At 40.0% G+C, this 25,763-nt stretch overlaps 1 protein-coding gene across 1 annotated transcript; it reads right to left on the reverse strand.

Moving 5' to 3' along the window:
* Nucleotides 1-5,432: 5,432 nt before the first annotated feature.
* On the reverse strand, nt 5,433-24,501 carry ufl1 (UFM1-specific ligase 1). The gene is made up of 19 exons (XM_085432916.1): nt 24,278-24,501; nt 23,947-24,092; nt 23,807-23,835; nt 23,596-23,693; nt 17,043-17,157; nt 16,734-16,864; nt 14,898-14,956; nt 14,518-14,664; nt 12,418-12,593; nt 12,126-12,305; nt 11,914-12,040; nt 10,253-10,375; nt 9,901-10,021; nt 9,649-9,815; nt 8,170-8,300; nt 7,982-8,062; nt 7,749-7,834; nt 7,484-7,664; nt 5,433-5,929 (listed from the first exon to the last, which is right to left on the reverse strand). Exons 1-19 carry the CDS (start codon nt 24,352-24,354, stop codon nt 5,738-5,740), a joined length of 2,367 nt encoding a protein of 788 aa, XP_085289042.1. The 5' UTR covers nt 24,355-24,501; the 3' UTR covers nt 5,433-5,737.
* Nucleotides 24,502-25,763: the final 1,262 nt, after the last annotated feature.

A 25,763-nucleotide genomic window follows, 5' to 3' on the forward strand; every position in this document is an offset into this window, starting at 1 on the left:
TGTAAAATAAAAATAAATGACACCTGCTGTCTGATAACGTCCCATATCACAGTGAGTATGAACTACATATGGATGTTAGTAATCTGAATTTTTTTTCAGAACAGTCCGCCTTTAATGTCAGCCCAAAGTACATATCAAAGACAAATGTATCTGTGCAGACTGTGAGACATGAAAGCCAGGCAAATGAGATCCTGGCTGCTTGTAGCATCATGCAGAGAACACCAACCATCCACAAAAAGGTCAGCAGGTTGTTTTTCTTAGATTGCTGACTGGCCATTTCTCTAGTGACCTCATTGACCTGCTACGGATGGATGAGGCACAGATAGACCGAACACTAAGACAAATTTGATCCCCACCACACTCTTGATTACAAAGGATGCTGTTCTTAATCATCTTCCTCCCAGGGATTCATTATGCAGGCTGCTGTGAGTAATGAGTGTGTCCAGAGCTTTGAAGCTCACTTTAATCATAGCACTGAAGACTATTACTAAGCAACAGGAACCTGCAGATGTCTCATGAGGAGGCATGGTGACAGCGGATGGATGTAGACGGGGATGTTCACCTAAGCAGATGAGAAGTCAAGGGGCCACTTGTGAATATCCTTCTGTGTGTACTGCTCTGGCATTATTTCAGCTGAGTGTCACTCTGTTGACGAACTAAACAGACTCCAGTTAAGTTGTGTGTTTTTTTGCATTGAGGCAACTGTCATTGTGATTTGGCACTTTATAAATAAAATTGAATAAATTGTTTGTTAATCATTAAATAAAATCCTATTTCCAAACAAAGGGGAATGCCAGAGTGCAGTCTTCTGCTTATTTCCATCTGGCAACCTCAAGAACTGTGACTGTAAAGAATAAAGCTGCAGTTCCTCTAAAATACACATGAGGCATATTAAGTCCTCAGGGACTCGCAGGTTCATTGAAACAGCATTAAAAAGCATCTCTATGGTATCTATACATGATATGCATATATATCAGGAAAACAAGCTGCGAATAATGATAAAATTGTAATGTTTTTTTCTAGAGAAAATGGCTCAAATTGACACAACTTGAATATAATTTGACAAATATGCAATGCTATTAAATTCGAGTTTTACATAGCAAATGCATATTTAAAAACTGTTGCAATTAAAAAAAATGAAACTTATCAGTAATTCCGTAGATATCAGTAAACATCTGCTGTGTTTGCAGTGCAACATCAACCACAGCTAGGCTAGCTTTCAAATCTGCAAGGATGTAGGAAGAAAACAGACTGTAGATGGAGAGGCCATTGTGGAGTCTAGATACTATTAAGGGAGCAGTGTGGAACTTTCAACACCAAAGACTTTTATCAAGCAGCTAGCTCCATAAGAAAAATTTAGGGAAGGAAAATGGACAATTTATAAGATAAGCAATGCGGATGCAAGAACATTCTGAAACTGTTATGTTATGTTTTCTTGATAATGTTTATATGCCATGGTGCACTTCAACAGTACAATACAAGATTTTTTTTTTTAAATTACATGGTAAAACCCATATTACAATTACTATAATCAAAAATTAGGATTTTGTTGTAATTATAAAGTCTGTTACTAGTTGTACAACAAGATTTTGACTTTCTTAAATGGCTGGTATTTAATCATATTAAATATTAGAAAAATCACATCAAGTTGTTTTTACACATGTACTTATGCTACCTAACTTTTCATTTAGCATAAAGAATCTGTAAAAATGTATGAAATCTCAGGTGAATTAAAGTTACAAAACTATATTTTAATTATGGAGAAATTCTGTATTTTTATGTGATGTATTCTATTATTTTACAGCATTTATCTGGTGGCACAGCTACTAGGTTGTTGTATATTAATAGTTATTATTATTATTTTTACACATTTCATTCTTTCTTTTGTTTCTTTTTCTTTTTTTCTAAAACTGTGTCAGCAACCTGCTAATCAAATTTGCAGGCGTTAGCTCTTATGATATTATCTTTTCAGGGGTCAAAGTGCATATAATGAGGCATTAAAATGTGGTCCAAAAACAGCTGGAATGACTGATGTTCAATTTTTTATATACAGTCTATGATTTTTTTTTTTTAACAATCACAAGTTTATTAATAGTTGAAATGTTGCATTTCTTCATTTTGTGTGTTTACATAAAGGCTATTGATTGAATTGGAAAGTGAATTTGAAAGTGACCCAAGCTCCTTTCTCACAGCCAATGTAAATACTTTAACATAAGGTAAAGCTGCTAATGGCTGTTGCTCACACCCACTAGTGTCCTATGAATCCTATTGGGAAAACGCCCTGAGATTATCTTCTGGGAATCCTTTGCATGCTATATCCTCTTTGAAACACTGACACCTTAAATTAAAAATTCAGCGTTGGAAGGCTCAAGTCCTTCTCTTGTTGCCCTTGGTGACAGTCATGCAGCAAATCATCCTGCAAAGGCAGAGCTGAAAGTTTATAAAAATAAAAGCCTGAACTGCTTAAGCAGTGATCTGTCAGCTCATGAATCAATATGTTAACTGAGATTGGTCGGTTGTATATTTGCTTGTGCATTGCTTTAGCAAACAGTTGTTGCTATGCACTGTCAGAGCTGCCTAGTGTTATAATCATCAGCACACGATGTACAAAGGTGTATTTGAGAGAGGCTTTTAGGGCTTTATGTAAACAACAACATTGATTTTATTGACAAGATAAACATGGATTACATGGACACTACGAGCAATTTACCCTATGAAACTGTGTGGGACTAACTGCTGTCATTTGAGGCAGTCCCACTGGGGCCAAATGTGATTAAAATTGATGCATTATGTTATTTTAAAAAATATTGAATTTTGCATTTACACGAATCACCTCCATGAATCACTGTCTTATTGTGGAGAAGTTTTGTTGTTTAGGTTTTTGCCCATGACAGGATCTCCCAAAGCAAGGTTGTCCTAGTTGATGGGCCAGATTAACTGCAACTGGGAAGACCCGTATCATAGAACTACTGATGCCATCTTGCCAAGATTGGGGTTACTGGGGCAAGGCTCCAGAGAGGAGCACATTTTTAAATTCAGTTCTTTTTCAGTTCAATGTAATTTTATTTATATAGCACCAAAGTGTCATACAGCTCATATGTAAGGAATGTGGCAGGAGATATGCTAAATATAATGCCAAGTATGAAGTGTGAGCAACTCATTCATTCACATTCTCAACCAATTATCCAACTAGGGTTGCAGGAGTGGCTTGACTTGGCTTCGCTATGAAGCGCCTTGAGGCAGTTGTTAATGTGATTTGGTGCTATATAGATAAAACTAAAAAAAAAATTGAATTGAATTAACCTCTTTTCACTTCCAATGAGTTTATACACAACTCTTACTATTAATCTCTGGCTCTCTTCCACAGTTTGTATTTTGTCTTGTTTCTAACTAACTAACTTGTTTCTAACTATTAAAGGGAGTTTTTCCCTCCCATTGTCACTGACTCTTTGCTCATAGGTGTTCGCCTGATGGTTGGGGGTTTCTCTCTATTATTATTTTGTCTTTACCTTCCAATATAAAATGTTGCTTTGATTTTGTGCTATATATTGAATTGAATTGTTTGGCTCATATCAGTCTTCATTAAAGCTCACCTTTTCTTAGTATCTGTGGTGACTGAATTTTAACAGTTATATGCAGCCACTAATTGTTAATGGGATCCATTCATTGTCTATTTGGTCATTTAGTAACATTTGTTTACATTAAAAGTATAGTAAGGAAAGCATGAAATGGAAAAGATGTCTTTCCCTTCAATGAAACATAAACACCTGATTATTTTTCTATTTAATTGGCTAATTAAGCATGAATACACAATCCATCCACCTATTAAGCCATCTTAGAAAGGGGTTGGATAGCGTGGGATTCTCTTATTTTAGAATAAAATTCCTCACTTGACATCTCTCCCTTGCCAAGCCCAGAGGCCTCCTTTCTCAGAAGATGTGTTTCCATGGCAATGTGGAGCATGTGCTTGTGTGTATGATGAGCTCACACATCCATGTCCTGCTCAGCAAACTCTTCTTCTGGCAAAACGGTGTGTCTGCCTCCACAAACTACAGATGGTGCAGCCACATGCCAGGCTTCCACTTTTTCTGTGGTGTTGCAAACATGAGAAAGTCAACAGCTCCACCTTTATGAGGATAAGCATCATCCCAACCTCCATATTGTCTTTAAATAGAGAGGAACGTTTTTTACATAAACTAGATTGAAAGAAAAAGAAATGCTCATCATATACAACAGGCAGACACTAGATGCCTTTCTTGATGTAATCCAGAAGGGGATTTGGATCTCTGGCTGGATTGAAAATCAGGCAGAATCAGGCTTAGGGAGGTGTAGCTGTTCACCACAACTAGTTGGTGGTGAGGGGAAAGAGAAGAGAGCGGAGAGCTCACCTTAATCTTAGACTTGGAGGCACTATTTTTTTTATCCCTTCTGCTTTGCAACTGGGTGCAAACTGCTGCAGTGTGACTCAAAAGTCACCCCTAGATGCATGCATGATCACAAGATCACTGAATCAGAAACCTCTTGCCTGGCTACACTAATAATGATATAAAAATTCACAAATTAGTGACAGAAGTCAGCCCTGGCGTAATACAATGCTATCCAGTACAGACTCTGATTTAGAAGCAGATTTATGAAGCATGCTCTGTTGTATAGTGACCAAAAAGAGACTATAACTCCTTATAGTCTTATAGTCAACATAGCCTTAACATTTAAGGAAAGCTCTTTTGATAACTGGGTGAAGGATGTGGAGTGGTGTGAACACATATGTTCAGCTTTTTTATGGTCTGGGTTAGTAATGGTTCTAATAAATTTCACTTCAGTTTTATTTCAATGGTGCCAAATCAAACCACCTGTCACCTCAAGGTGGGATGAAGGGAAAAAACATGTATATGCTGATTTTTTTTACACTGAAAAAAAAAGAGCAGATTTGTTCAACCTCAAGTACAAAGGGAGCTCCAGGAAACTGCTTTATGTGTTTGGCCTGCAGAGAGCTCTGACCTTAACACCTCTGAGATGAAGTAGAATATAAGAAGCAAATGCCAGCAAGCAGATTTAAAATCCTGGGGTTAAGCTTGAAACCACTGGGATGGAGACTGTGACATCTGTGTGTGTAGTGTACTCAGTTTGGTTCCTGCAGTGCTCTTCCTTTCTTTTATAACTGCATCAATATCACTCAAACGACTGTTTGCTGTTGGTGCCCCCAAGTGTTGAAACGCAGTATCATGCACTTTAGTGTAAGTTCACATAATGGTCACAAGACGGAGACAAACACACCTAATGCATCACTCTCAGACTCATCATGCAGACGTGGTACTGTCTTCATTGGCCAGTTATGCCCACATGTAATTTAAGCAGTTCAAAGCTCAGTTATGTTACATTTATGAAGCATGAAGAATGAGAACCAGGAATTTGCAGTACACGAGTACAAGCATTTAGTTCATTTACACCACTGTATTATCTGATGTTAAAAAAGGTCAGTAATAAAGTGTGAAGCCGAATGTTCTGCATTTGTGCTGATCACAGAAGAAGCAACTCACTTGAGGAGGAGAGCATTTAATACGCAAGTTAATCAGAACCTCACTGAGGACAATTGTGTTAAATTCATCATACACAGTGATTTCCTTCAATAATTTAAAATGATGCCCACATAGAGAAATCATAGAAAAATACAGCTGATCTAGAAGCAGCACAGGTCTTTAACCCTGTGACATTCCTTCCTCTTTATTCAACTGTTCAGTCAGTCCTCATTAACAGACGTCTTCCTCTGAGACAGCACCAGGTCCTTCACCTGAGGTGTAAGGGTCTGGACCTGAGCACGTGCGCTCCTCGCCTCCTCGTCCTGCTCCTCGTCATCCTCCTGCTTCTTGCTCTGGCTCACCAGCTGCTTCACCACCAGGCTCTGGTAGGTAGACAGCAGCTGCTGCTGCTCCTGCAACAAAATGCACACATTTCAGCTGCTTCACTCTCCTTGCAGCAGATGGAGACCACCGACAGCTGCTTCGCCTCAACACTACTTCAAGCGATCCTGAGATGAAGCTTTCAGACAGCACAATCACACGACGGGCATCGTAAAGCTAAACATTTACAGTGTTAATGGATTATGCACCTGTTTCTATATCCAATGAGAATCATATCAACTCCGGGAGGGATGGCTGTGTAACATAATATAACTGGACTGTGTTTCCCCTACACCAGGGGTCAGCAACCTTTAACACCCAAAGAGCCATTTGGACCCGGTTTCCACGCAAAAGAAAACACTGGGAGCCGCGAATACTTTTTGACATCTAAAATGAAGATAACACTGTATATATTGTTTTTTACCTTGATGCTTTGTGTGAACAACTAAGGTGTGTTGCTTATGAAATCCATGAAGTGCTACAGAGAAAATTACATTTTATTTATGTAATTAACACATTTTGAACTCTTAAAGAAACATAACAAAAGGACAGACACCAACCTGAACTAAAGTGATCCATGTAGCAAACAGAAACTGTTGTGAGCCGCCACTCTTATATCGCCTTTGGGCTTTTGAAGCCTTGACCTGACTTTTAAAAAAAATAATTGGAAAAAAGCACTATGCTGCTGAAAAATAGATATTTACAAAATTCTGCCTAAATATGTATTTTACCAGGTTAATGTGTGTGGCGGGGCGTGGTCTGCAGCACTGCTGCAGGGGAGGCGGACGCACCTGAGCGGCACCCGTAATCACGCCTCGCCGCCTTAACGTCTGCGCCATCTATGCTGTTGTTGGTATGTGTCGGGCTGTGAGCTGAAAAGCTACAGCCGGCTGTATACGTACAGCAACCGTGTGTGAAAAGTGGTCAATAAAGAGATGCTGAAAAGCGTGTTCATGGAAACATCGTCGGGTCTGCTGTGATATGTTTACAATGGGACTTCTGCTCCTGAACCTCTGCGCACAGCGTCTGCAAATCGGGGCTTTATGAAGTCACTTTCATCTTTATGCAGGACTGTAAGCTGTCATCTGTGAGGCGCGAGCGGTGTTTGTTTTTAACATAGTTCACGGTGGAGAATAGCTGCTGACATAATGTGGATCCGAAGATCCATAACTGGCCTACCTGGGGTTGAAAGTCTCGATAAATACACAGCGTTTCGGCGGGTACACCGACTTCTGCGAGTGTGACGCTTATTTTGAGCAATGAAAAAAATAATAGAATATAATTTTATTTTTATATTTCAATATTACAATAATCTTCCAATTTAGAACTACAAGTTAAAAAAAATAACTAACATAAATAAAATACACTTCAGCTAAATACTACTAATTTATTTTCTCAAACCGCACGGAGCCGCACTATAAGGACTAAAGAGCCGCAGGTTGCCGACCTCTACCCTACACAGACGTGATGAAGGAGTGAGCAGACTGGTATATCTGATGATCCAGTTTATCATTTTTTAAAACTGATGGATTGTGATGCAACACTTTTCCTTCCCATTCAAATCACGTTCAATCAGCTGTACATACTGCAGATATTCTCCCCGTGAGTGTGCTGATGATCTGAGGCACACAGCGGCCCGGGGCGTGCAGCATACAGTGCGTGCTGGCCTGAAACAGCAGCACGCTGGTCAGGTGGAGGACCAGAGCGGGATCCTCGGTGTCCTTCAGCTGCTCAGTCAGGGCCTGGCGGTGCAGGAACAGGGCTTGTCTGCAAGACACGCATTCACACACTTCTAGACTCCATAAGTGGATCAGGGTGAAAGGTTTTGTGGCTCGAATGTGCTTCCACTACCTCTCTTTTTTCTTGTCTCCTTTCTTTAGCATGAATCCACAAACCTCAGCACAGGTATCCAAGTTAGTCACAAAGTCTTCAATGGACTGTAAACACAGAAAGCAAATCCACCTTACTTAAAATGTTATCCCTCAACCTTTCCCCAGATTAGCGATTTTTAAATTTCAAGGTATTAGCTGTCATTTTGCAGTCACCCACAGTGCAACACTATTTTAGACAGGCATACTACTTACTTTGCCGTTCAGGGAGTTGTGCAGCTTCAAAAGAGGCCCTTTGGTCTCCTCTGACAGTTTGCCTAAAATCTTTAGTCTGACCTGCAGTACCAAATCGCATATTCAGTGTGAACCATTGAATTCAGCTCCACAGATAATCGTAACACAGTTTGAGTTTCAGGTTGCCGAGAGGAGCGACAGACACAGACCTCGTTGGTGATGGTGCTGGGATTCTCCACGGACATCATCAGGTCAGCAGCCAGGAAGTTAACCAGGATGTTACTGACATCAGTGCACACGGTCTTCAGGATGTGCTTAGCGATGTGGGCCTGGGTATCATCTGCATGCATAAAAAACAAACATACAAATATTGCATGTAAAGCCTTTGAAATTTTGGATGATTCTACTCAGCCCTCACCATTTTTACAGTCATTTTCACCATGATACACACGTTTTATAGCCTAATCTCTCCAGTGAATTATGTCGGAGAGCTCCAACTTTAGCAGTTGTTCAGCTGCTTCTATTTTCTTTGCATTTAAGTGCACAATTCTCAATAAATAACTCACTACTCTTGCTGGGTGTAAAGCAAGGTCAATACACAAAACCTGTTATATTTCTTTTATGTTCCTCTAGAAATCCTGGAGATTTGGACAGTTTTGGATTGAAGTTCCCTTACATACTTAAATGTATTGGCTCTATTTTGAAGTAACAGATGAGTGTGTCATCACGTTTTCACATTCTAATTAAATTACCCCGATGTTGTGGCTGCCACTTAGTTTTGGATGTTTGTTCTTGTTTTTCATCTGTTAATATCACAATATTGTGTCTCACTATGAGGTTTTTATCAGAGCTTTACTAAAAAACAACATTTGCTCATTTGTCACTGTTTAATCCAAAAGTGGAAATTCAACCCAATATGTGTGATGTTCAAAGAGGAGGTAATATCTGGTATTAGTTACAGGGTTTAATACTACAATGCCAGATATTTTTTTCAAAATAATCCTTATGTATCTTACATTGGGCCTCGGTGCCGCTTTTGACTTCACTCTCTTCTAACCTTTAACATCCACTAGCCCATCTGTGGTCTGTTGTGGGTTTAGGGCTGGTGCTTTTAGCCACACACTATATAAACTGACTTTGAGAAACTAGAAGATATTGTTTGTGTTGTAACTTAGCCATTACAATTTTTCTCTTAAAAGCTTTTTGACAGCTTAGCTGTTGATGCAGCAACGAGCTCCTTCTTCTGAAGGACTGCCCTCCAGGTGGGTGGAGCTTCTGTGCTCACAGTCAGAGCTGTGCTCCTGAGACTTTCACATCATCACTTTCTTTGGCATCACAGAGCCAAGAGTACAAAAACTGTCTCTGAGCATTGGGTACGCTCTGAAGCCTAATGCTCGTTTCCCTCGACATATATACGAAAATAAAGCAAAGGATGCTAGCTTTCCCGAGTATGACTTGTCTTTCACGGCTAAACATTTGATTCATACAGAAGAACAAATATCAGAACATGAACCCTGACATGATCAGTTAATCCAGTGTAACAGATCTATTACAAATACAGTGATCTGCCAAACAGTAAGGGTAAAATCTGGACCTTGTGAACCCCGCCTCCTCTCTCGTCTCCTGTCAGGATGCGAGAGATGAAGATGGTCCTGCTTCTGATTTCCAATACATGGAACATGACTTACCTGAGAAGAACTTGGTGCCTTTTTCAAATAGTCGGATATTGTTGTACAGGTTGGTGATCTCTTCCTGCAGATCCTTCATGCTCTTCTTCTTGTTGGCCCCTGATGGAGAGCTGGTGGAGGACATGAACACTGTCCGCAGCACCTCCTGGTAGGCTTTAGTCAGAGGCCTGTAGGGACATTAACAGAAGGTGAATGAAGGGATTGTTGGCAGCTCTGAGAAAAGGGAACTTCAGAAAGAGATGTGTCTGTTACCTGACTAACTGCTCTGCCAACTCAGACAGGATTTCTTCAGGGCAGTCACTCACTCGTTCCTCTAAAACGGCTACGATCGCCTCCTGGGCCATAAAGGGGGTTTCAGTCTGTCTGCTGCGATCTTGGCAAAGGTAAAACACAAGCTAATTAGTCTCCCTGGAATCCTACAGTTACCTTTGTCTTCCATGTAGAAAAAAAAAAAAAAAAAAGAAGCTTAATGACCCAGGAGATTCCTCGTAAAGCAGCCATTAAGCTCTTATTACAGTAAAAAGCCTCAGTGAGCAGGCTTAATGTGCAGATGGAGACCATATTTCCCTGAGAACATAAAATGTCTTTGTGACGGCTGACATACTTTGTTGAGAAGGTCCAGTTTCCTCATCGCTGTCTTCATCTTTCCGCCCTTTCTTCTTGGTTTTACGAATCCGGATCTCTCTGGCATTGCCTCCTCCACCTGCTTTCACACTGCCACTGCCCTCTGGAAGACAAACAGTTAACAGATCCCAGTCAGTCTGAGAAAACTCAACTTCTTAAAGTCAGCAAACACTGACTTGCCACATTGCAGATGTCTTTATTTTCACTGCTCTAGTATCACTTTAAGATAACCAGTCTATTATTTTTCCTGTCTTTGTCCTACGGGTCATTGTAGGGTAGATGTTGGCAGGTGGCGATGCCGTCTACTCCAAACGTTACAGAGCTGGTATAAAAATAGCACAAGCAACATTTGCATAAAGCTGTGTTGGACAACAAAACACACATTGGGCCTCATTCATTAATATGCATGCAGAAATGATCCTGCTCGCTACCTACAATCTGCAATCTGCCACACCCCCATTTCACTGGGACATGTTTTATTGGTGAGGATGTTCTAAGAGAGACAACTGCAATACAAAAGCAAACATCAGGAGAATCTCTATAAGAATGACGGTTAACTGTGACACAAATCTTTCAAGTAAAAAAAACAAAACAAAAAACATATACGTCACATTTTAGATTTCAGAATTTCAGATGAACAAACAAAGATTAACATTAGACAAAACCTGCGTAAACGGAAACTACAGGTTTTTACTGATGACGTCATTCATTAAGAAGCTATCCACACCTGCTTGTCCCTGTGTGAAAAACTGCTGCCTTAGACTAATAACTGGTTGTACCATCCTTGGCAGCAAGATCTGCAATCGAGTGTTTGTAATAACTGGCAATGAGTCTCTCGCATCGCTGTGGAGGAAATTTGGCCCACTCTTCTTTGCAGAATTATTTCAATTCAGTTCCACTGAAGGGGTTTTGAGCATGAGCAGCCGTTTAAGGTCATGGCAAAGCATCTCAATCAGTTCTGGGTCCACTCCAAAAAATAATCTGATGATATTTGATGATTGTTTAAGTCCAAGTTTGTAAAAAAAAGAAAAAAGAAAAAGAAATATTGGTGAGTTTTCTTGTAGATTTATTACTACGGGCACCTTATTGAATCCCTCTCGTCTCATCGTTCTGGTTTCTGGAAGCAGCTCTGACTGCTTTACATAAATAAAGGAGTCGCTTTACTCTTTGCTGCGCCGTCATTACACAAGAAGCCACTGACAGTATTGTCCTAAACAATAGGTGACACGGCAACCATAAAAATGGCCTAAAACCCACATCTCTGAGCTTTGGGCCATTCTAATTGTTGCAAAGGCAAAGTGAAAAAAGTCTTTACTTGATCAAAAGAAATGAACAGATATTCCTCTCATTCAATATCCATTTACCCACTTTCAGCTTTTTGCAAACAGAAACTGAAACATTTTTCTGCAAATTAAAACAGAAAAAATGATTTCATGTAAGACATCACTCATTAGACTCACTCATACATCATTACCTTAGAGAGCTTTGAGGACACATGTTGGACACTAAGAACCAAAATAAAATCCTGGGATTTCTCACCATTGTCAGTCTCCCTCACAAAATGCCAAAGGGACTAAAAACTATATGAATAAAAATAATAAAACAAAAACAGTGGGAGTTTGTGAGATAGGTTTCACAAACCTGCTGCCTTCTTCCTGCGCTCCGCTTCTCTCTTCTCCTTCTTAGAAGGTGCGGTGCTCTCAGTCAGGATAGATGCTTGCTTCAGATCCTCTTCAGTTATCAAAAACACTGGATTGCTCTTAACTTCCTGAAAAGCACACAAAATCTAGTTCCACCCTTTGGACAGAGCATATACATATACATGTAAAACCGGGTGTCAAAGGAATCTCTACCTTCTGAGCTTTCTGCTGCATGGCCTCATCAAATAAAGAGAGGCAGTTGCTGATGAACTTCTCACTGACAACCACGGTGCCCCCCAAGATTCTGGCAGACGATTGGATGTTAGTGTTTCTCATAGCTTGGTTAATCAGTATCCCAATGTCCTCAGTCGACAGGCAGCTGGGCAGAACTGGCTAAAGCAGCCCAGACAGAAGAGGATAAGAAACAGAAATCTAAAAACAAAAAAAACAAACAAAAACGATGCAACTCCTCTAATATCATCAATTTAAAGGTTAAAGAGCTGACCTGGAGGTCAGTCCAAGTGGCGGAATTGACAGCTTCCTCCACAGAGGCCTCCACCTGGTCGACCAGAGCTTGGCCCACACAGGCCGCTCTGAGGAACAGCAGCTTATTAGACTTGAAGCGCTTCTTTATGTAGCTGGATGGGTCGGGAATCCCCAGTCTAACCAATGCATCAAACTCTGTGGGATAACGATGTCATCAGTTCATATAGTATAGCAGTTTATTTAATAACCCTGAGCGTAGGGCTGCTCGATTATGGCAAAAATGAGAATCACGATTATTTTCACTGAAATTGAGATCTCGATTATTTGACGATATTTATTTAACCCTTACGACCTACTATAGAACCAAGTCCGCCAGAGCTTATATTATTTTTTTTATATGTTGTAGTGCCATTTGTGGGAGCATTTCAAGTTGCTATACAACTGTTATAGCCCATATTTTAATAATATGTGTGCATTAAGTCCATAGTAACTACATTAATTGCAAAAAAGTGCAATAAACTACAAAACAATTGAAAATCGTTTTTTTACATATACTTCTACTTGGATAAATTTAAGAGGTTTATCCCTCGAAATTTATTTTGAAATTATGAAATGTTCATAAAGATGATTTTTCTATGGTTGATGTCATCTCTTCTGCTTAGGTTTCTACAAAACTCACAGCATGTGACTGATGTAAAGTAACTGAAATCAGCTGAACCCCAAAAATATAGTAAAATGCAACATAAACATGAATGCAGCAGGAATGTTAATCGAGACCACAGTCCCATATCTGTAACACTCTGACTTGGGAAAGTAATTTTTTACTGTTCCCTTTAGCAGTTACCACACCAACCCTCTACATGTCCACCACTGTTTATTCTTAGTTAACCCCCTTTGCCATGTGTGGGTAGCAGCTCTGCTTGCCTTTCTGTAACAGTTCTTGCATGCCACTGCTGCAAAGTGCCAGGTGTCGCTGAAAAGCAAATGTTACTACCTTTTCATGATTACTGAGGGCACAAATGGGAACCTCAGTGTCCTATTTCACAGTTTTGCATGATGCGGATCTGCACCAAAACACGACTGCGTCTTCCTTTACCCATGGTCCACTGAGGCACTGAGTTCTTTGAAATTCATTGTTTTTTTTCCTCCTTGTTTTTAGAAATGTAACCTTGCTTACAAAATGACAGAACCGACAAACACATTGATCACCTGCCTCTACAATGGCTCTTGCCTCAGAGGAAAAATTGAGTTTTTAATCATTGTCATTTTTCATCTAGTACACACAAGATAATAACTTCTGTGCCCAAGATAAAAGAAAATATTTTTGAGACAGTCACAGCTCAGTATAACTGCTTATCTCAAGTCCCCAAAGTAGGAAGTAGGAGAAACTAACAACAGTAATAAAGAAAATTTAAAAACAAACACAAAACACATCTCACTGTTTTTAGGGTAATAACTGTGCAACGACCAAATAACCAACAACTCCCTAAAATTTTTAAACTGAAAGAGTTTCAAATATTTCAGCCCTGCTGTCAAAGAGCCTCAAAAACTCAGTCTTACACTGAATCTCTTGCCATTTTTAACAAACATAGGAAATACTGTCTTTCCCCTCAATCCCCAACCATCTGCATAGACGGCTACTACTCTCTGAGCCTGGGTCTGCTGAATGATCTACCTGTTAAAGGGCACTCCTGCCAATCCATCACCAAGTGTTTGCTTGCAGGGACTGCCTGATTCTTTGAGTTCTCTCTCTAACATTGTAGAGTCTAAACCTTACCGCAGAATGTGCTTCGAGGTAATTGTTATTGTGAATGGATGCCAGTAACACTGAAACCGAAACTGGAGTTGATCTGAGGTTTTAGGAATTTAAAAAAATAAATCATTTTTCTAGTCATCTTCTCATGAGTGATCAAAGTAGTCTTGTGGGTATACCTCTACTCCAAGTATGGCTGACAGGACTTTGAAATTAGACGGCAAAACAGCCACTTTTTTTTTTCTTCTTTTCTTTCTTGTGGATCAGAAGATAAAAAAGCTCAAACATTCTGAATGAGACAGCTAGCTAACTAGAAAAAGCCTTAGGGTATTTTTGATCACCGACATCAAGTTTAACAACACCTACCTAAATATCCATTTTGCTGGAGAAAAGAATCCACCCAGGCATTTTGTGTTTTGGTGTAGATATCAGGGATATACACAGCCTTGTCCTGCCGCCCCCCAACCACGCTTCCTTTCAGGCGCCCGATATTCACCAACTCCTCCAAGACAGCTGAACCACAAAAAATACAATATCATAATACGCCCTCTAAAGTATTAAACAATGACAATAGAGGACTGTTTGTCTAATGTTTAACATTAGACAAAGTTGAAAACGATTAAAAACAAACATAAATATCATACAAGTTTTAAAAAAAAAGAAGAAAAAAAAAAAGAAGACTAGTACACACATGAAACCAAAGAGCTTAACAGGTTAACTTAAATGATGTAGCAGCTGGTCCTTACAGTACAGAAGGTGTTCCTGAAATCCAAATGCTCCAATCATACTGCTGACAGGTGTTGGCCTATAGAAAAAGCAAAACAGCAGGAATTATAAGAAAGTGCCAACGAATGCAGCTGTTGAAGACAGCGGGGTCTCATGTGAGAACATTTATTTTTTCACATCTGTTAGACGTGAAGACCAGTTATTATTAATCTTTGACTTTCTCTTATGTATGTCTTTTATCACGTCTCCCTACACCTTACCTCCAACCGGTCACAGCAGATAGCTGCCCCTCCCTGAGCCTGATTCTGGTGGAGGTTTCTTCCTGTTAAATGGGAGTTTTTCATTCCCACTGTCGTCAGGTGCTTAGCAGGTGGTCTAATTGATGGCGTTTTCTCTCTATTAACATAGGGTCTTTACTTTACAATATAAAGCACCAGTACTGAGGTGACAGTACTTGTAATTTACACTGAATATAGTTATATGGTAGCACTTATATCCTTAAACAGCCATATAGGCTAGCTTTATGGCTCTCTCTGTGGCAAACACTAGCTTCCAAAAATGCTAAAAACCTGTAGCAGAGAACAAAACACTGAACAGTGAAAGTGTTTTTACTAAATCACAGATGGCTTTCACAGTTCCATGAAAGTCATGGAGATTGTTAAAGCCAATGTGGTATTACAGAGTCAGGGTGTTCACTTTGTGTTCCTTGCTCTTTTAAAGTACATGTTCATCCTTCTCACACAATCTGCTGTTATCTGTCCTCGTTTCTCTCCATAGCAACACAAGTAGCCTACACCTCATCACCTCTGTTTCCTTCACCTACATGTCTATGGGGACATTCTCTATCACTTCATCCAACCCAATCAAGAATTCCTCTCCCTTTTCTATCTGATGCCCAACCTGTGGGGATGCACTGACAACATTCAGCACCATGCCTTTAGTCTTTATTAGCTTTAGATTAGCGAATGTAGTAAAATTAGGAAAACTTCACGCGTTTTAATTTCTCAGCTATATTGCACTGGTGCAGCCTTATGGGTTTCATATCTGCCTGATTATATATCATCATTAGAAACACAACTGTTGTAGATGCTGCTTGTGACCAATAGGTTACACAGTAATTTAAATGAGAAAAATAATCATAGTGTGCATAAAATATTTGCACTATTGCACAGTGAGGAGTCTCTAACAAGGTTAAATGTATGTATATTTGATTTTATGAACTTCTCAAATGTTCATGGGATATTTTGCCTCGGTACCCTGTTCTCTGGATTGCCCATTAATCTTTAAATTTAACCGAAGGGCTTCGTTTAAGAACCAAGCAGTGAAAGAGAAACAGATACCATTTTCTTAATACTATTCATGTAAAGTCTTACTTTAACAACAAACTGAACATTACTATGAATTCACTCACTATCACCAACACTGGAATGATCTTTAAAGCAGCTACCCACTCACTGCATTTTTTGGTGTCAAAGCTTCACTAAGTATACACAGGGGAACCATAATGTAAAAAAACTCAATATGACAGAACATGCAAAACATTTTAGCTACCATCTGTCAACCTGCTGGGATGCTGCAACACAAACACAGCTCAAAATAATGTCCTGCAGACAGAAATCCTTCATAGCATCTTGAGCTATCCCACACAAACAGCTTAACCTTGCTTAGCATCAAAGAACTGTTTCTATAGTTTCTTTAATAACCTTGTTTCATTTAGTTACATTTTTTAACTGACTTGCTTTTCGATACACACAAGAAATGTTGAGACAGGTATGGACATATCAAAATCTGTACATCTGCAGAAGAAAAACAAAAAACAAGCCATAATAAATATTTAGCCTTTTTGCAATATTTACCTTGTGACTGCACTGAAGAGCCCTTGTATTCTAGCTTTGTGGCGAGCAACAAAAGCCGGGGTAAATATGACACCTCTGTTGTACTGGTCCATTTCTCCTTGGATAATCTTCCCAAGACGCTTCGACAACTCCTAAAATATGGATCAGAAACCCACGGGGTTTTTTTTACTAACAAAGAAACAACGTGTCAAAACAAGCTGAGACCACAAAGAAGACTAAACCATTTAAAAACACAGACGGCACAACACATTGCTTAATTTAATGACCAGATTTCTTATTGGATTAAAAGGCACGTAAAAACTGGCTCACCTCAGTTAAGAAATCTCCTGGGAGGTCATAGCTTTTACACAGCTCTGCAATACTGATCATACCAGCCTCCTGCAGTTTGTCATTCACCTCCTCGGCCAAATGGTCCAGGTATGTGCTGCAGATGACAAAACATGAGCAGTATAATCACAACACCTCACTCTCATTTAACCTGTTCAGACTTGACCCTTATATACTATACTTTTGTAAATACTTCTGTGCAGAAATGAGACTTAACTAAACCTTTAATGTGGAAAAAAATATATTTAATTTATTGAATAAGACTTTGAATAGAATATAAAATTTAATAAGATAAAAATTTTACCCTCTTTGAAGTCATATAAGGAGTTTCCCTTCAAATCTGATTGATTTGCTTTTATGTAGAAATGAACTAAGAATGAAATTTGGTGACAGGCAATATTTCATTATTTATGGGCCCTATGTTCCTACAGGGATACAAATGAATTAGAATAGAATAGAATAGAATTCAACTTTATTGTCATTGCACATGCACAGGTACAGGGCAACGAAATGCAGTTTGCATCCATCCAGAAGTGCTTAGTGATTAGAGCTGGGCGATAGAACGATAACGATATGTATCGCGATATAACTTTTACTCGATAGAGAAATTAAGCTATCGCGATAGACCTCGCTGCTCTTGTCCTCTTAAAATAAAATAAAATAAAAAAAAGGTCAGCCAATCCAAACTAAGTAGCGCAGAGCCGAACCAATCACAGCCGCAGCGTCACGTCGCGTGACTTGTTACGTACAGCACAAGTGCCAAGCCGCACGTGTGTTTGTTTGCGAAGCAGCCAGCGGGTAATGGAGCCAGCGCGTAATGGAGGAAATGAGTGTGCCGACTAGAAAAATCAACCGAGCGTGACCGAAGAGAAAACAGATGATGGTTCCAATGCCGGAGAGATTGTCGAACGGAAGAGCCAAAGAAGTTCCGTAGTGTGACGGTATTTCGGCTATTTCAAGTCTGACAAAAAACAGAGTAGCGTGCACTGTAAATTGTGCGGAAAGCAAGTCTGGAAATACAATAAACTGGTGCATGCGTCACACTGTGCACCACGTTATTGTTTCGGTGAAATGAATTTCTACAATACTGTTAATTCTACTCTCTGCAGTGTTTAAATGCTTACATATACACACAGTTACTGTCCGTCCATACATACGACTCGGTTCTGCTTCTATGCCCCAGCTTTGTTTACTTTTTCCCACCGAGGCTTCTAGACTTCTGATTGGCCAACATTTCGGCACGGTTAGGAATCTAGCGCCACCTGCTGCTTTGGCATGTTCATAGCAGCGTTTTCCTTCATTTCTGCCTTTATGTGTGGACGGGATTATTTTTTAAAACGAAAACGGAAAATCTCAGTTTTCAAAAATACCCGTGTACGTGTGGACGTAGCCTCAGTCTCTGACTGGAAGCGCTAATTCGTCATTCGGCTTTTGTCAGACTAAAGTAACTGTTAAAACTGTTTGAAAAGCTAAGCTATACAACAAGGAGAGATTGAGAATTTCCTTTTAGTTCTCAGTTTATTTGATATTGACAAAAGTTAGTCAGTTTTGTCTGTTCTTCTGTAAAACAAACTAAGATTTATTTTTAGAATTAATATTTTGTTTCTAAGTGGAATTGACAATTTAGTCTGTTTCGTTTGTTCTATTTTGAAACTTAAACGCTTTAGCGGCTGCCTTTTGTGTAGTTTGCAATATTTGCCTTTATTTATCTGAAAAAGTCTCATGTTCCTTAAGTACATCTACCCTGTTGAACTTATTATGGGAAATAAATATTTAAATAAAAACAAGCTGCTGATTATTTCACATTTTACTTGTGAGCAACGGCACATTTAAATCTTACAAATATAGTTATTTGGCTTATATCGTGATAGATATCGTTATCGCCTGAAATGAAAAAAACATATCGTGATATGAAAAAATCTCATATCGCCCAGCTCTATTAGTGATATAGATATATTACAATATATATTAGCAATAATATAGATATGTAAGTATATTACAGAAATGGGTCTATAATGTTATAATGTACACGGTATGAAGTATGTTGTGAATATTCTATAACTATAAGTATGTACAGGCTGTAGTGAGTACAAGCTATGTACAGGATATGGACAGGATATAAATATGAAAAACTATACAGAATATGAAATAAATAACTTTACAGGAATCTGAGATATACAGCTATACAGAAATGGGAACTATGCAAGTTGTAAACAGTTGTAGGGTTAAAAATTATCGTATGTACAGAATGATTGTTTACACAGGGCTATACAGTAGTGCAGTTAAGGTAAGTGAGGGTGTGGATAATTTCTACAGAGGCTATATAAAGTGCTAGTGGTTGTGAGTGGTGGTTCAGTCCATGTTATTATTGTGTGTTTGAGGGTACAGTTGTCCATTGTGTGTGTGTGTGTGTGTGTGTGTGTGTGTGTGTGTGTGTGTGTGTGTGTATGTTCAGTCCATGAGTTAACGTGGGTCAGATGTCAGGAGGCAGAGTTCAGGAGTCTGACAGCTGTGGGGAAGAAGCTGTTCCGGTACCTGGTGGTCTTAGTCCGGAGGCTCCTGTAGCGCCTCCCAGAGGGCAGGAGGGTGAAAATTCCAAAGTGCTGCTAAAACAGCCAAAGCGTCCTTCTTGTCCAAAATCATCCTGGCCAATGACCATAACCCCCGTACCTTATTTAAAATTTTTAACTCTGTGGTTAACCCTTCCCCGGACATGCCTTTAATTCATTCTCAGGGTCTTTGTGAGCGATTTCAAACTCACTTTTTAAAAAAGGTCTCATCTCTTAAGTCCTCCCTTCCCCCTGCTTTATATCCTCTCCCCATTCCTGAGTGCATTTCAACTTTCCACCAGTTTGCGCCTGTGTCACTTTTGACTCTTAAGCGGCTAGTTGCTCAAATGAATAACACCAATACTGTGCTTGACATTCTTCCATCTCGTTTAGCTAAGGACTGTTTTGATGTAATCGGACCTAGTATCCTATTTCTTATGAACTTTTCCTTGCTCTCAGGCTGTGTTCCTTTGTCCTTTAAGCATGCTGTAGTCCACCCGATTCTTAAAAAAAGAAATTCTGACTGTTATGACCTTTCAAACTATAGACCGATCTCTAAGCTTTCGTTCTTGTCCAAGATCCTGGAGAGACTAGTTCTCTCCCAACTCCAGGCGTACTTGGACACGAACAATATTGCTGAGAAATTTCAATCTGCCTTTAAGCCATTGCATAGCACTGAAACAGCGTTGGTTAGAGTTCTTAATGATATTCTTGTAATCACTGATACTGGACGCTCTATGGTCCTAGTTTTACTGGACCTCTCTTCGGCCTTTGATATGGTAGACCATAACATTTTATTACTAAGACTTGAGCACACTGTGGGTATTAGAGGCACTGCCCTCGACTGGTTTAAATCATACCTCGCTGATAGATCCTTATCAGTTCACTTAGGCACCTTCTCCTCTTCCTCCGCTCCGGTCTGTTGTGGTGTGCCTCAAGGATCAGTTTTAGGCCCTATTCTCTTCTCATTGTATTTGCTCCCTCTAGGCACAATCTTTGAAAAATACAATATCGCCTTCCACTGTTATGCCGATGACATACAGATCTATTTTGAACTTACTGACGACCTTGCTGTGTCCCTGCACTACTTTCAAGAATGCATGCGGGAGGTCAAAGAATGGTTCCTGAGTAATTCCCTCGTTTTAAATGATAAGAAGACTGAGATTGTGGTGTTCAACAGTAAAATCCCTCGTGCCCAACTCTGTGCTGCCCTGGGTTCCTTTGCTAGTTTTTCTTGTGACTATGTCAGTAACTTGGGTGTACTGCTGGATAGCTCGCTCAAACTCGATAAGCAAGTGTCTGCTGTAGTGAGATCTAGCTTCCACCAACTGCGCCTTATCTCTAAGGCTAGGCATTATATTCCGCATGAGGACCTGGAGAAGCTTATTCACGCTTTTGTGACCTCCAGGTTGGATTATTGTAACTCCTTGTACTATGGTCTTCCCTCTTCTCTTCTTCTTAAACTGCAAACAGTCCAAAATGCAGCAGCCCGCCTTTTGACTGGTACCAGGAAATTTTGCCATATTACCCCTGTCCTAGCTAGCCTGCATTGGCTGCCCATAAAGTACCGTATTCAATTTAAAATATTACTCCTTACTTTCAAAACTATTAATAAATTAGCGCCAAGTTATCTTAGTGAACTTCTCAAACCACATACTCCTGCTAGAACACTCAGATCTGCCACTCAACTACTTCTGACCCAACCCAGATCTCGACTGAAGTCCCGGGGTGACCGTGCGTTTGCTCTGGCTGCTCCGGTACTGTGGAATACCCTTCCTCTCGACCTCCGCGCATCTGACTCCATTGCACTGTTCAAATCACGATTAAAAACCCACTTATTCAATCTTGCCTTTCCCTCTAGTTAATATTTCTTTTATGATTTTATATCATGCACTTCTATGCTCATTTAAATTCTTGTTTGCTCTGTACCTGTTGCTTTCCTATGTATTAGTGACAGTTATCTGTTTGCATATTTAGTACTTGCTTTGGTCCTATTTCTATTATCCTCCTCCTATACTCTATTTTACTTGTTAAGCACCTTGGCATACCCTTGGTTTTTAAGTGTGCTTTATAAATAAAGTTTATTATTATTATTATAAGAGTCCATGTGATGGGTGACTGGGGTCTCTGATGATTTTCCCAGCCCTTTTCAGACACCGCTTCCTGTAGATGTCTTTTATGGCAGGAAGTGGTTCTCCGGCGATGCGCTGGGCAGTTTTCACGACCCTCTGCAACGCCTTCCGGTCCGAGGCAGAGCAGTTCCCATACCAGACTGTTATACAGTTGGTCAGGATGCTCTCGATGGTGCAGCGATAGAAGTTCACCAGGATGTCTGAGGACAGGTGGTTCTTCCTCAGAGTCCTCAAGAAGAAGAGGCGCTGGTGAGCCTTCTTGACCAGCTTGGAGCAGTTGGTCGTCCAGGTGAGATCCTCGGAGATGTGGACTCCCAGGAACTTGAAGCTGCTCACACGCTCCACAGCCGTCCCCTTAATGTGGATGGGTGGATGTGGGTCAGCATTCCTCCTGTAGTCCACGATGAGCTCCTTGGTCTTCTCGGTGTTAAGCAGCAGGTTGTTTGTGTCGCACCACTCAGCCAGACGATCCACCTCCTCCCTGTAGGCGGCCTCATCGTTGTCACTGATGAGGCCAATCACCGTGGTGTCATCTGCAAACTTAATGATGGTGTTGGAACCATCAGCAGGTCTGCAGTCGTGGGTGAAGAGGGAGTAGAGGAAAGGGCTCATCACACAGCCTTGTGGTACACCGGTGTTCATTGTGATGGTAGATGAGCAGCGGTTATCCAGCCGGACATGTTGGGGGCGGTTGGTCAGGAAGTCCAGTAACCATTTGCAGATGAGGGAACTGATGCCCAGGTCTGTCAGTTTCCTGATGAGTTGTGAGGGGTGGATTGTATTGAATGCTGAACTGAAGTCTATAAACAGCATTCTGGCATAGGTGTTGTTGTTGTCCAGGTGTGAGAGGAGAGTGAGAGAGTGCAGTGCGATGGAGACTGCATCCTCTGTGCTCCTGTTCTGGCGGTATGCGAATTGGTGGGGGTCCAGGGTGGGGGGGAGACAGGATTTGAAGTGTGCTAATCTGAATTATCCGAATCCGAATTATAAAAATAACTGAACTGTTTTAAAGTCTTTTGGTTCTTAATCAAATTAATTGTGAACCTTTAGCTAGCACAAAACTGATGTGCACAAGTAAACACAGGTCAGCATCAACTTATTTGCAGACAGCCCAATAACAGTTAAAGCTTCCTTTATTGCCTCCTTCAGCAGAAGACAAACTGGAGCATTCTTTATGAAAGGAAAGGACATAATGCCATCCCACAATTCACAGCGAAGCACCATCTGGGCAATCACGAAAACGATCAACATAATAGACGAGTGACACAGATTGTGTCAATATTAATTATACGTTTGTTTTCCGTGCCATACCCTGCTGATGTGTTTTGAACCTTCAGCAACAGCCTAAGTTAAACCCACAGTCAAATTATGAACATTAATTTGTTATAGAAAAACTGGCTCTCTAAAGCTCACTAAAGCTCTCTAAATCAAGATCATCCTACACTGAAATGACAAAAGTCTAAAGTTTATCAAAATAAAGTTTGCATCGTTTATGTCTGTAGCTGCACTGTTGGCCTTTAGAATTATCATTAATTTTACCTCAAAAGCTTCAGTTTTGTAAAAAGAGTTAACAAGTGCAATAGGCTAATGAGATGGAGCTTAACTATTATAATTAGCTAACTTAAGTGTTATAGCTTTTTCTCTGGATCCTATAGACCTAAATATCTTGTAGCATATATCGAGAAACACTGGGCATGTGTGAAATGAGCCCATAGAGTCTAAAGTGTTGGCTGATAACTTAGGATTTTGCTCTTTCATGCAAATATGCAACTTGGCTCACAAAACCCATTATAGTGCTGTCCATAGTGTGACTTTATGGTAGCCATTTTTATACAGTATAGACCTAATACTCACTCATCAATCAGCTGTCCCAGTACAAGCTGAACCCCTTTATCAGACTTTGCAATTTCATTTGCTCTGTTTTCAACATGGACCCAGTCCACATTGATAATCTGAAAGGAACAACATCATGAAAACATTCATAAAACATCTGACCCAAATTTGAATGAACAAACTGTATATCTCATCTAGAGGACGCAGGACGAAACACAGTGTTAACACACACCTGCTGGAGGTCCACAATGTTGATTCTCCCTGTAATACAGAATGAAAGCACTTAGTTTCTGTCACAATCTACAATTCTGAAAATGTCACAGGGACAATGTGACAATGCTGCATCTCATTTCTTAAACTTCTGTATCACACCTCCGTGCACGTAGAGTTCATCTCGGATCTCCCTGCTGATCTGAGCTGGGGTGACATACTCTTTACCATCCAGTGTGTGCACCACATCCAGCTTCTTGTCTTGGACTAGTTTTGCAATTATTTCAATGCAATTTCTTTCCGACAGCCTGCGGAAAAGTTTACACAAGTGCCGTAAAGGACAGTGTAGTATACATTTATTATTGTGTTTGTTTTAGTCACAACAGTTGTTACAAGAGAAGCCACAATCTTCATCTAATAGCGTTACTTTTAAATCAACTTTAATGACAGCTGGGATTAGCTTTGATGCTATCACCCGTTTAGTTGCGTTTACCTTTGCACTGTGTCAGCAAACTGCGCTCTCTGGAAGTCTGCGGCAAGCCGGCGAATCTCTTCCCAGTCATCCGCCATTACTGTGAGTTTTTGAGTTCGCAAAACCAGCCTGTAAAACAGCTACTTTCAGTGTTCAGTGTCTGCTAGCTGTTTGTTAGCTAACGGAACAGCTCAGACACACGTCAACATACAATAACCCGCTACAGCGAGCCAGAAGGGACAAAGCTTCTCCTCCGACTTTTCGCCCACAAGTCACGTAGAGCAAGAACAAGCAGAGCGTCTGCTTTATGTTGAGAGAAAACCGTCGATATGATTCAAACTAAGATTTAGAAATGTGTACAATAATTTGTGTCTAATTATACAGACAAATTTTTTCCAATTCACACACAAATACAAATAGATTAGAACATACAAAGACTTATAAAAGCATTTTATAAAAGCTATACTTCAAAATAACAACAACAACAGCAACAAAAAAAACCCCGTGATCGTTTAACAGACATTTTTATATTTAAAGTCAACAGAATGATATTTTTCACTTTCAAAGAGCTTACGCCCACATAGAGCTTCCTGTGCGTATAAATGTTTAAAGATATTTGTGACATTTTTACAGATCCTGGAGAATCTCCCAGAAATCACGGGTTGTGTGCACTGGCCCTATCGGGACATCTCGCATAGTCCAGAACTACCTCCTACAGAAGGTTGTATTAGATTTTTAAGTTGTAATACATCAACATGTATAGAGTCACCCCTCCCACCCCGAAAACCCCAACCCACCCAACAGCATCGTATTCTCAGCACATATGTATATCAGTTACACCATAGTTCTCTGTACAAACAATCCCGTTATAAATTGTAAAAAGTGTGTCCAGATCCGGTAGAAGTCTTTTCTTTAGCTAAGAACGTCAACTTTCCCATTGCAAGCCTGTCATTTCTTTGATCCATTAATTAGGGGTGGGTCCATGTATGTCCTTCCATCTTAAAGAAATTTGGCTTTCATTTCTTTCCATGTAGTTGGAACTGTCCAGAGAGAATGTGGAAAATGCACAATTTTGCGTCAACTGGGATAACATGTTCTATTAACCTGGAAATTAAGTCAAGAATTCCTTTCCATAAGGGTTGCAATACTTTATAGTCCCACATACAATGAAATAAGGTTTCCTTCTATTTACTACACTTAATACAGTCATTGCGAATACTGGGATTAAAACAGCCATTTGTACTTTAAAATCCTGAACCTTGTGTCAATGGTTTGGGTTTGAGCCACAAGACAGGTCTATCTCCAATCTTCTACAGGAAGCTCAATTTGGAGGTCATTTTTCCATGCAGTCAAATAGAAAGGCTTTCCTTAGAAACGAATACGAATGATATTATCACCCCATTGCCTGAGGAGTCTCGGGGACTGCTCCCTTACACTCCTCCTTTATTAACTGGAATACTTGCTGATTAATACAACTCTATTCTACTCATTTGTTTTTTATGTCGTG

This window comes from Copadichromis virginalis, linkage group LG15, assembly GCF_057382275.1.
Source record: "Copadichromis virginalis isolate Kocher_CV1m ecotype Utaka linkage group LG15, C_Virginalis_male_GT1.1, whole genome shotgun sequence".
Classification (NCBI taxonomy): domain Eukaryota; kingdom Metazoa; phylum Chordata; class Actinopteri; order Cichliformes; family Cichlidae; genus Copadichromis; species Copadichromis virginalis.

Bases quoted from the DNA above. Each gene is read 5' to 3' on its own strand.
- ufl1 (XM_085432916.1), bottom strand. From the start codon at position 24,354: ATGGCGGATGACTGGGAAGAGATTCGCCGGCTTGCCGCAGACTTCCAG. The intron at 9,816-9,900 runs GTAACAGACACA...ATGTCCCTACAG, and splicing joins TTGGCAGAGCAGTTAGTCAG to GCCTCTGACTAAAGCCTACC. The intron at 7,835-7,981 runs GTAAGTAGTATG...CTGTGTTTACAG, and splicing joins ACAACTCCCTGAACGGCAAA to TCCATTGAAGACTTTGTGAC.